Genomic DNA, 10,913 nt, shown 5'->3' with positions numbered 1-10,913 from the left:
ATTTCTGGCGGCATAACTGAGCGTGTCTTCTCGCTACCAATTTCTCTGAATAATCCCATCTTTTATTTTTTCATCATTTTTCCCTTGGGGGAAGAAAAAAAAAAAGGGGGGGGGGGGAGTGATGATGCAAAGAGGCTTAATTAAACGGAGATAGATGGGTCCAAGTTTGATTTTTAACTGCCAGATTAATTTCCGGGCAATAACATGGAGCGTCCTCCAGTGAACAAACCTGGCGCATTTCTTGTTAATTTTCCCCGCTTGGTTTGTCCATGTACCTCCCTCTGTAATATTTTCTCTTCTTATCTTTTCCCCCCTGCCGAGATAGGGGGCAGGTGATTTTGGGCAGTGAGGGGCGTCAGCCTGTCATCCTGGGTCCGGTCCGAGCCCCTGCCAAGAGGAGGCCACAGACCTTGATGTGCATCCTAATTGTGAAGGAAGATTCCCAAGCTAATTACAGAGAAATCAATGTTGCCACCTGGATTGACAGGATTCTTGAAAATATGGGGACTGCATGGAAAAAAAAAGGATACTACATGGAAAGTTTAATGAGAGCCTGATAAAATGCATATCACAAAAACTTTGTGTGCTGTGTGTGAGTGTGAAGAGAAGTAATCAACGGCTCCTTCTATAGAGAAGGATGAATATACTACATTGTACATGAAGTGTTATTATGACAAAGAATTTTTCCAGAAGCCTTTCCTATTGTTCTTGTTGAAGGGGTTATCAAAAAAAAAAAAAAAAACAGAAAAAAATAAATAAAATCACATCACGGTCAAGTCATTCGTCATGGAGTTCAGTCATTGTCAAAATACAATAGACTATTGTCTTTGAAGCTGTCAGGATTTGTCACGTTGCTGTTACGCACAAAAGTGAGACCTTCCCTCCCCCACAAAAAAAAAAGAAAAGTAAAAGCAAGCCCAAATTGAACCACCCATTCAATGGTGAATGACGTACATGTGTGTCTTGGCATGTACTCGAGGCAGATAAGAGTCATGAAACAGCTCGCTGGAATGTACATCTTCTATTTTCCTGTGTTACTACGTCGTCATGCAATATCATGCCTTACTAACAGAAAGCATAATTGGAGGAATCCAGCTTACGATAGCACTGTGTCCCAGCAAATTACAATTTACTTGTAGAGCACAATGTTTACTATATCATAGAGTTTTATAAAATTGCTTTAATACACACACATAGGCCCTACATGCAAGGAAATTCATTTGCATACATTTTTGTTCATATTTGAGAGCATTGTACATACTCTTCTGAATGAGAATGTAAAGCTTGTAATGCTCATAATGAACAAATTGTTCCATTTTTCCTTTTTTTTTTCGGGGGGGGGGGGGAGTACATTTGACTTAAGCTTGCTTAGCTTAGGTAATGGGGCCATCTTTAATCTAAACTTCTGGTTATTGTTAGTGTTGTTCTTAAGCTTCTTTTGCTTCGACCTGTTTTGTTCTCTGAGTTTTCTTTTTTCCCCACCCCAGGTCAGTGCTTTTTCAGTACTGCCGGACAAACTCTTGGCAACTCTTAACGCATTGGCTAGCTTTGCGACAATGTACCATGTGTCACACAATTTTTCTGGCTCACAATCGGACAGATGGATAAGACATAGAAAGGGTGCAAGAGGGGGCAGAGCAGGGAGAGAAAGAGACTTCATAAACTTGTCTCTCAGGCAACGCCCAAACGTAATTTGGACATCTCTGCACACAATGCCCCACTATAAAGCTCTTAGCTGGTCACACAGCCTTTTTTAATGCCATGATTTCAACTTCAAGAAAAAAAAAATCAAGACAAAAAAAAAAGGAAAAAGAAAAAGAAAAAGAAAATACCTTTACTTCCTTTTAAACCAGGCTTTCTAACAGCTATCTGGCCTTGGGAGAAAAGAAGATGAGGAAGAAATAAAGACACTCTTTATCTGTTCCGAATTATCCCCGCTCAGTTTACATGAATGAAGAATAAGTACAGGGCAATCAAAATCTGGCTTTAGGGTAATGGAACTGGGGGAAAAAGTTCAAGAAAAGAGAGAAAGGTTTTGTCCCAGAGATGACGTACATAAACTTGCTGACACAAAATTCATTCTGAAAGAGAGCTCACACTGGCATCGTAAGTGTCAAGAATGCATAACACTCTGAAAAAGGCCTCCACAAATTATTGCAATAGTTTCCTCTCATATATTCTTTGCGTTTACCAGGCTAACCCATAAATCACCCCCAACCCCCCCCCCCCAACCCAACGAAAAAAAAAAAAAAGATAGTGAAATACTATGAGCTAGTAGGAGAGGCTTGAAATTTAAAAGAAAATACACTGTTAATCAGTGTGATACTCGGAGAAATTTCGAATCATAAAATCATTATTTTTAAGGGATCTGATACTCCTCACTACAAGAACCTCCGAAAAACATGCTAGATGAAAGTGTTTCTTCTTTTTCTTTTTTTCTTTTTTTTTTACCTAACTCAGCTGGGTGTGAGAGAGACACCACCATTCAGAGTTCCCTGGTAGTCTAGCATGAGGTTGGCATATGTTTCTATGGAAACCAGTGAGTGCGTGTTTCTCCTTGAAGAGGGAGGTGGGCAGTTTCTTGTGGGCACATATGAGAGCACTCCACCTCCAACAGCACAGGCCACCGGAAGCGTAAACCTCTATAGGTTGTGATATAGGCTTGTGCTAGGCTGTCTAGCACGACACTTGTGCCAATTTATATAGGCCTATTAAAAAAAAAAAGTTTAGTTCTTCAAATCATCAAGTCTGGCTATCTTCAATGAGTGCACCAACACTACGGCAGAGTAAGAGGGAGAGAGAAAACTTCACTTCCTGACGACACCACGACACTTGGATACACACAGACAGCCGCAGTAATTCAGGCTACTACTCCCCTCCTACTTCACAATGAGAAAAGGTTTTAATCTCCATTTCAACTATAAAAAGACCCAAATGAGTATTCACTGGTCTCAAGAGAGGCACTTTTGTATATAGTCATAGACAGACAGACTGGTATTCTGGTTAATGCCTATAGAATGAAGAGGCAATGATAATATCAAGAATCGAGAAAGTGGTTAGGATTTTGGGGAAGGAGTTTGACTTCTTGGCTGTGGGATGTGTACTCCCTTGGGATCGACCTCTCCCGCCAACCAGTCAGACACATTACTGGGTGTCTCACACAAGAGGCATGCACCTTTCTTCACGTTGCTCAATACAGACACGTGCAACTTCAGGTGGCTAACAAATAACATTCAGTTTGGCAAGTAGACTATTTGACACGAACTGACTCAAAACGTCTCTGGGTCGATTCATACTGAAAAAAAAAAAATCAATAAATAATAATAATAATGAAAAAAAAGGTCATGCTTTCTTCGACATCAATTCTATATCATCTTGCCAGTTTGGGGTGAAATTCTACGCAAGCACCACAAACGCCAGGTGAAAGGGGGAAGGTGTGGGATGGAGCACGTTCTGGAAATGGCGGAAGAGGGCGGACAGCCCGGAAAAGCCTTCAGAAATGTTTTGATGACCAAATAGCAGAAAGACATTGAAAACGTCTCACTGTAAAGGAAACAGTAATGTAAATACTTATCAAATTCTCTGTGTGAATGGGTATAGCCAATTACAAATAGTTTAAAACTTGCTAAAGGTATACAAGTTTTGCAATAAAAAAAAATTTGAACACAAATATGGGTATGTTGAACTAGTTTAATATGTGGGGTTTTTTTCTTCATATTTTTTGTTTAAATCCAAACATGCACAATGGAAGAAAATCAGGTTTAGACTTTGGTCTGCAAATATCATTTCATTTGTCTCAACTTCCTAGCATGCATGATTTATTAGCTTTCACTAGAAGGTCATAATCTTTAAATTGTAATCATCATCCAAACCCCATTTATTATTGCTGAAAATTCTGACATGGAAAAAATAAAAGTGTCCTCTCCGCTTTGACGCACAGTTGCAATATGACGCCGGCCTGAGTTGGCGTACTTACCGTGGGTACAAGCAGCTTCTTGATTTCTTCTACCGCCCTCTTCAGTTTGACTTCTGCCCTCTCTTTCGTGTCGTCCACCGTGATGAGTACGTGGAGTTCTTCGTTTAAGTGCTCCCAGTTTTGTTTTCCCCTGTTCATGTCCTCCTGTGGCGCGACACAAGAAGAAAGAAAAGAGGTGATACTTCGGTGGGTGGTGGGAACAAATAGATAACAACTTAACGATATGACAAGTTGATGATCAAGAAACACTGCACAGTCGGAAGGGACTTGCTCAACAATCATCATCGATGCTTAAATTTTCATGAGAAAACAATTTTCAGCAAGCGAAAACTTTCGATAACATACAATATTGACAAAATACATAATACAACAAAGTTGTCATTACAACGCTGATGGCAAGAAAATGGAACCGGATGAGATTTCAACTAACTGTGTGGTGATGAGACATGAAAACACACAATGTGAAGTTACTCTGCAAATCTTTCTGGCATATTCTTCCCTTTATGATGGAGATCATGTCACAACATCAACAATATTAAATCAGGTATCACTGATACGATGTATGCTGGCTTGAAGGTCTTCATTCAAGGGAGGGCCAGCTGTTGTTAACCTTGCATGAGATACATGAGGGGAGCAAGAACCTCTTCCATTTATAGTTGTTAGTTGCTCAAAAGTTCCAACAACTTAACATTTCAAGTCAAAGAAATAGGGCCTAAATTGATCAATTCACACACACACAAACACAAACGAAACACAAACACACACAATAAATACACAAATAATTCATCACTGAATATAAAATGCCCTCACCATAACAGTTCACACTCCACATACAATCAGTGCACTGCATAATCAGCCATATTTGATGGGACAAATTGGCACGACTAGCGCCTTTAACCTGGTGTCATTGCTATGCACAGGTGCCTCTTGGAGCCAGCGTGGCCCTTTCTCTACCCCCATGGTGACAACTAATGTGACCTTTGACCCCAAATAGGCATTTAAAAAAGGCTTTAGCAGCCATCCTCTGCCTGAGACCCTGAGAAGCGCAGCACCTGTCGCAAACTCATCATTCCTCATTTCGGCACGTCTGTCTGTCTGTCTGTCTGTCTGTGCGCTCTCCCTTCTAACTTCTGACAAGTTCTGTGACATAACACCGCAGTCGCCCCTCACTCGGCTTTGCTTTGTTCATTTTCTCTCACTCTGAAGTATTCCCAAAGCTCTCTTCCGCACAAAATCTCTGGCTGGCTCCCATCTCTCTCTTGTTGCAAAACTTGCATCAGCAGTACAAGGGCATGGGGAGGCGCAGAAGGGTGAATTTAGTATCAGTGAGAAATAAGTGTGCATTCTATTGAGAGGGAGTACAACTCTTTCTGTTCACTTTGATTGAGTGAATGGTTTTGTTCAAATAAGGTGGCGAAAAATGAATTCAAGCATCTCTGTGAAACTCTCGGTGAAATAGGATACAATTGTAGTTACTCTCTTATTCTTGAGTGCTTTGTGGGTAACACACCTTCGTTGCCTGCATGTTACATCATGGAAGCTGCCTTTATACGTGCACTTATCTATCTTTCTACACTTTTTTTTTTACATCGAATCCACTTTTCATCAGGAAGTTCTACACAAGCCTTTGTGGCCCTTACCATTATTTATCTTGACAGAAATGCTGTCAAGATGTTTGGGTAGTACTTTGTTCCCACCCCTCCCTTCCATGAATTTGACCTGCTGACAGAGCTCTGCACAGTAGTGTTCCTTCAATGTTATATATTCCACTTCTGAAGTTAGACTCCACATACTCCCTTTCCTACAGACTCCTACTTGCTTGCCTTAAACAAGTCTTTTCCCCTTTCTTGTCACAATAACAACCTTCACCTCCTACCCCCATCCCCCTTTCTGGTCCCATATTTTGAGATTATCCTTTGTCTGCATTTCCTGGAAGACCCCACCCCGTGCGCTATTTCTTTTCCTCCCCCCACCACCACCAAAACCTTTCCTCCTGTCCGATTACCATGACTACCACTCTGGGTTCCTCTCTGGCATCTTCACAGGGGACATCATACCCCGTGCCCGTGCCCGTGCCCCTCCCCCTCCCTCCTACGCTCCTGACCTTAACCTACCCTCCTCCCTCCTTCAAACCTTTTTCCTCATCACCATGGCACCCATTCTTTCAATCTTTCAGGCATCTTCACACAGAAAACCCCCCCCCCCATAAACTAACGAACTTATCCTCTACTACATTGCCCTCCCTCCCTCTGACTTTTCTCCCACACGTTTGACATCAATTCTTCCCTCTGCCTGCCCTCTCTCCCTCCCCTTCATCTCAAATTGGCCTGACCTCCTTGACCCCGCCGAAATCCATCACTTCTCTCCCCACGACTTCTGCGAACTCCCTGCAGCTTTCACCTCCGAATAGTTTTCTTCCTTATCAGCATTCCTCAATTCTCTGGGAGCAGAGCCTTGTTACCTTCAGCAACTCTCTCCTCCCCTGCCAGCCAGCTAGTCAGCCAGCCAGCTAGCCAGCCAGCCAGCCAGTTGGGTGGGGAAGAGGGTGATGTTGAACTGGGAATACTGCCCCCCTCCACTTCAATTTTGCTGTTATTTCACAACAACATCATGGCAGGTATCGCTGAACTGAGAGAGGAGGGAGGGCCTCTCACACATGAAAATTTTGGCAGTAATAAATTTTCAATGTGTCCTTCCATGCCCTGCTTTCAGCTCCCAATGTTTGCTGCTTTCTTGGAGAGAAGCAGCAATTCCATACCACAGGCGCATGAGCCGACCTCTGATTACGCTTTCGAAAGTTACGTTCACACGCTGTTCCTAACTTAAAAGTTTAGATAGAAAACTTAACTCTCAATGATTAGCTTGTAGTTTAGCACCGTGTGGACGCACTCAAAAGTTAGCAATCTTACAGTTTAGCTTGTGAGTTAGCGTGAACCTCGCTTCTCATTTGCTTCCAGGTCAACATCCAGTAGCGCTATTTTATATGAGCATTAGGTCATAGCTAAGACTCTGCACTTCCGTTGTAATCATCGAGTGTGACTTGCTCATAAGGTGTACCTTAAAGTTTAGGTATGAAACCACGTCGTGAATTCACAAGTGGAACTAATCATTGACATTTAAGTTTTTGACCTAAACTTCAATTTTGGCAACTGCATATGAACATAACTAAAAGACTATTTTTCTTTTTTTTGTTGTGATGTCTTTCAGATGTTGTAAATCATCATTATCCAATAAAGACCTTGGTCTCTTTGTTGTAGGCCTACATTCACACACCATCCCCTCCAAATGTGTATTTTTGCTTTGATTTTCAGATCTCTGTCGCCAGCAAAACCTTGGATGACTACTTTTGATGTTTGATAAAGTTTGACCTGGTTGCAAAATAGCGCCAGTGTGGTATAAATCAAAACAAAGAATTTGGGTATCAAGTCCTTCAAACCAGCTTATGCTATCTCTGCTAGTTTAACTCTTTGTCTCTCTTTCAGCCCCTCCCGCTAAAGACAATATACTTAAAATATATATTTCCCCCTACCATCTTGTAACACATACGCATACATCTGACTGCATCATCGAATTTCTCACAGAGGACGGCCCTAGTTGCATCATTGGCAATCAAAACGATATCGAGGACGATGTCACTCCTAAACTCCCGCAGTTCAGACTCAGCATGATGTCATCTCATTGCATACCGATAGTTTGACTCTCCCTCAAGAAATTATGAGCCACCTGCGGCGCTCCGACTGCTTGCTTTCTTTTCATTTCTCATCCGGCACCGACATTTGCCCTTTGAACTCCACCGCACTTCACCCCCACCCTCAACTCCATCTCTCCTGCCCCCAATGGCAATATACATGTACACGACACAGTTCTGCAGGAAGTTTCTGACAAATGTTGAAGCAGGAAGTCATCTGTTCTCTCTGATTCTGCACTCATATTCTAGAATCAGCAAAAAGCGGCAGGTTTGGGACTGAAGGAATCTTTGGATTCTCAAACAGAGCAGCAGGACAGGGGTGACTGCAGGGATGGATTGAAAAATCCTTGACGGTTTCTCATATGTCTTGCATTCTAAAATACTAACACAGAAACCAATATGTGGGCAAATGAAATAGAATCAAGACGGCGTGATGTGTTCACCTTGATTGGTTTTGATATGGTGACAGTGAAAGTGGAAGAAGGGTCTTCAAGAATTAACCCCCCCCCCCTCCCCCATACATACTGTAAACCCAACATAAAGATAAGATCACACAGAAGCCATGGGGTCTATCTAGACTGGCACACTCTTTGAATCAGCCAAAACTGTAAACTGCTTCAAAGATGTTTTAGGGACTTTTGTAACAGACACTTCAGCAGTTTTCGTCACTCGGCAGGATTTATTCCCCAAATTTATTTATTATTTAAACTTTTTTAAGGTAAGTGCCCACTAATTTCACTTGTCCTAACACTGAGCTTGACTTGCCCAGGGCTAGCAGGCAATTGGATTTGTATTGCAGCCTGCACAGATGTCCTTAGTTACACTGACATCAACACACCGCATGCACCCCTTCCCCATCTCATTCATCCCATCTGGGGGAGCTACTTTTGTTTACAACCGCACTGCTCATGTTCGCGTTAACGCTTCCCCATGTTTTTCTCAAACGGCTGCAAATTGATTTTTTTTCTTAATTGTTTTGTTCGCCCCTTTCTCTCTTTATTCCCCTTCCACACTGCATGGCCCCCATTCAACCATTGTTTAGCTAGCTAACCATGATGCTACAATTGTACAGTCTAGTGTCATGTAATGGCATGATGACATCACCCCCACCCCCCCCTTCCCCCTTTGTGTCAGACTCCTAACACATACTTCCCTATCCCCACATGGAAGAGGCCACAGGAATGTATTGATTATCATTGATGCCTGTCTATTTCCTATGCATCTTTCATGACCACTTTCCATGCAAACAATTAAGAGTGGTTACGACCCCCCTATTTGCTATCAAGGCGTTTTGCGGGCCCCCGATTCGATTCTTTTTTAGCGTGATTGGATGGATAATTGGAGGATAGAGCTTTCAGAGGATTGCTACATGGAGTTTGGACAAAGCAGATAAGATGCAATATACATGCAATATACATCAAAGTGCCATTATCATGACTTGCATGTGTATAGTGCAATTTGTGAATATTTAAAACCACTGTCCCCACTCTACCAAAGGTGTTGCAGTAAAAAAGAAAAAAAAAAAGGATGCATTGGATTTTCATCAAACATCGTGAAAGGGGGAGGGGAAGGTCAGAAGGAATCTGACCCAACAGAGTTGCTAAAATGGATGACATCTCTCAGATAACTTGACTCATTGTGAAACAAGCTACACATTTCTGTTCATCCTAATGCGCTATTAGGATATGCTAAAAAAAAATAAATGGGTAAATAACAAAGATGCCGCTATTTTCACTAAGCTCTTTTATTTATTTTTTTCCTCAAGTTACCTCTGATCAATTCTACACTAAGTGCCAAATCTTCAAACTATTGTTACAAAAATTCTACAGGAGCAGTCACTGTAGCTTCCTTTGTGGCCAAATGAACAGCTCGGCATGCACCCTTGCATTATTTTGCTTGCCTGTCACTGGCTCTTGAATTTTAAAGCATTCCAGCGATGAGCACTACCTTACTTTACAGATCAATTCACCGCAAGTATTTCAGTTCTTTGATGTTTGGGGTCTCATTGCCTCTTATTCACTGGTTTCTCTGAATAAGCCAGTTTGAAGTCAGCCTATATGTGCACATGGGTACAAATGACCTTTCTTTTTTTCTCAGCTGGTTAGGCACTTCACTTGTTTACCAAGTAACATAATACATACGCTTGCCCAACATAACAATCTATGGAAATAAACAATTTGTGTAATTCATCGATCATGTTCAAAAAAAAAAAAATTAACTTGCATAGACCAGCTGACCAGAATGGGTCCGTCAACTTGGGGGGGGGGGGGCGCATCCATTTTATTATTTTGGATTGCATGTATTAACAATCTTTTTGTTTAGATTGCCAAATACTACTTTACTGTCGGGTGGATGTGCTGGCAAGAACCATTTTCAAGTATTACTTGAATAATCAAAACCTCACCAATGCGCATCTTAGTGAATTTAAAAACTAACATGCCCTGTTGGTACAAGTGACCTTTTTCTGCTCAGATGCAAAAGGGAACCCTCAACTGGTTTATTCAGTTCTCTTGGAATCTGTTAAATGTGCTATCTCTTATTGCTCAGTCATGCAGGCCTGCTATTAAACAAGAATAAGTTTAGGCTTGCCATTGACAAACCTATATGAACAAAGTGTGCACCAAATTTGAATACCTATTCACACCATTCTTCAATGGAAGCTAACGTTTGCTGCCCTGAACAGTAGATATTTTTTTAATGCTAATACTCAGAGATGAGCTATTCTGATGACTTGTCCCTTTCAAAGCCATTACTGCAATCTGCTTTATTTCTGTCCAGGTAAGCTTAGGAGGCCCGTTAGGTGGTGTCTTTGCTATTAAGCAGCTCTAGTCTATCTTTTGTACATAAAGTATGGGACAAGACAGAGCTAGCAACCTTGCCAGTCCCAAAGCCCAAACTGCCCTGTAAACATCTCACTTGCGCTGAACAAGAGGGCATGGCAGACGCTGGCAGATCAGGTGACCAGCCCTTCTGACCGCATCCCGGTCAAGAAAGGGCATCTCGAAAAGGCTATTCTCCCTCTTCTGACCATTGCAAGTGGGGCAACTGTCTTCTTAAAAGCAGAGGGATTTTTCAAAAACTAAATAAAGAGAGGAGCGAGGAGGAGCGAATGAGAAGAGAGATGCATCCTCCCCGCTTCTTCATGGGGCGCTCCTCCAATCTCGCGCCCGACCCTTTCTTGCCACCACGCTCGCCGCCCGCGATCCCATTACCAAAACTTGAGTCCCGCTCTTGACGATCCTTCTTGCC

At 42.1% G+C, this 10,913-nt stretch overlaps 1 protein-coding gene across 1 annotated transcript in view; it reads right to left on the bottom strand.

The window, feature by feature from the left end:
- Positions 1–3,396: 3,396 nt before the first annotated feature.
- LOC139712388 (protein quaking-A-like) overlaps positions 3,397–10,913 on the bottom strand; it is a 56,573-nt gene continuing 49,056 nt past the window's right edge. Inside the window, exons 4-5 of the mRNA XM_071624214.1 lie at positions 3,901–4,120; positions 3,397–3,491 (exon numbers count right to left, since the gene is read on the bottom strand). Coding sequence (XP_071480315.1) covers positions 3,397–3,491; positions 3,901–4,120 — 315 coding nt within the window. The remainder of the gene's footprint in view (positions 3,492–3,900; positions 4,121–10,913) is intronic.

Source organism: Diadema antillarum, unplaced genomic scaffold (genome assembly GCF_040938485.1).
Source record: "Diadema antillarum isolate AM-2024a unplaced genomic scaffold, OU_Dant_1.0 seq00001796_RagTag, whole genome shotgun sequence".
NCBI classification, from domain to species: Eukaryota; Metazoa; Echinodermata; class Echinoidea; order Diadematoida; family Diadematidae; genus Diadema; species Diadema antillarum.
Note: the sequence above shows the minus strand (reverse complement) of the source record. Positions and strands in the feature narration are given on the sequence as shown.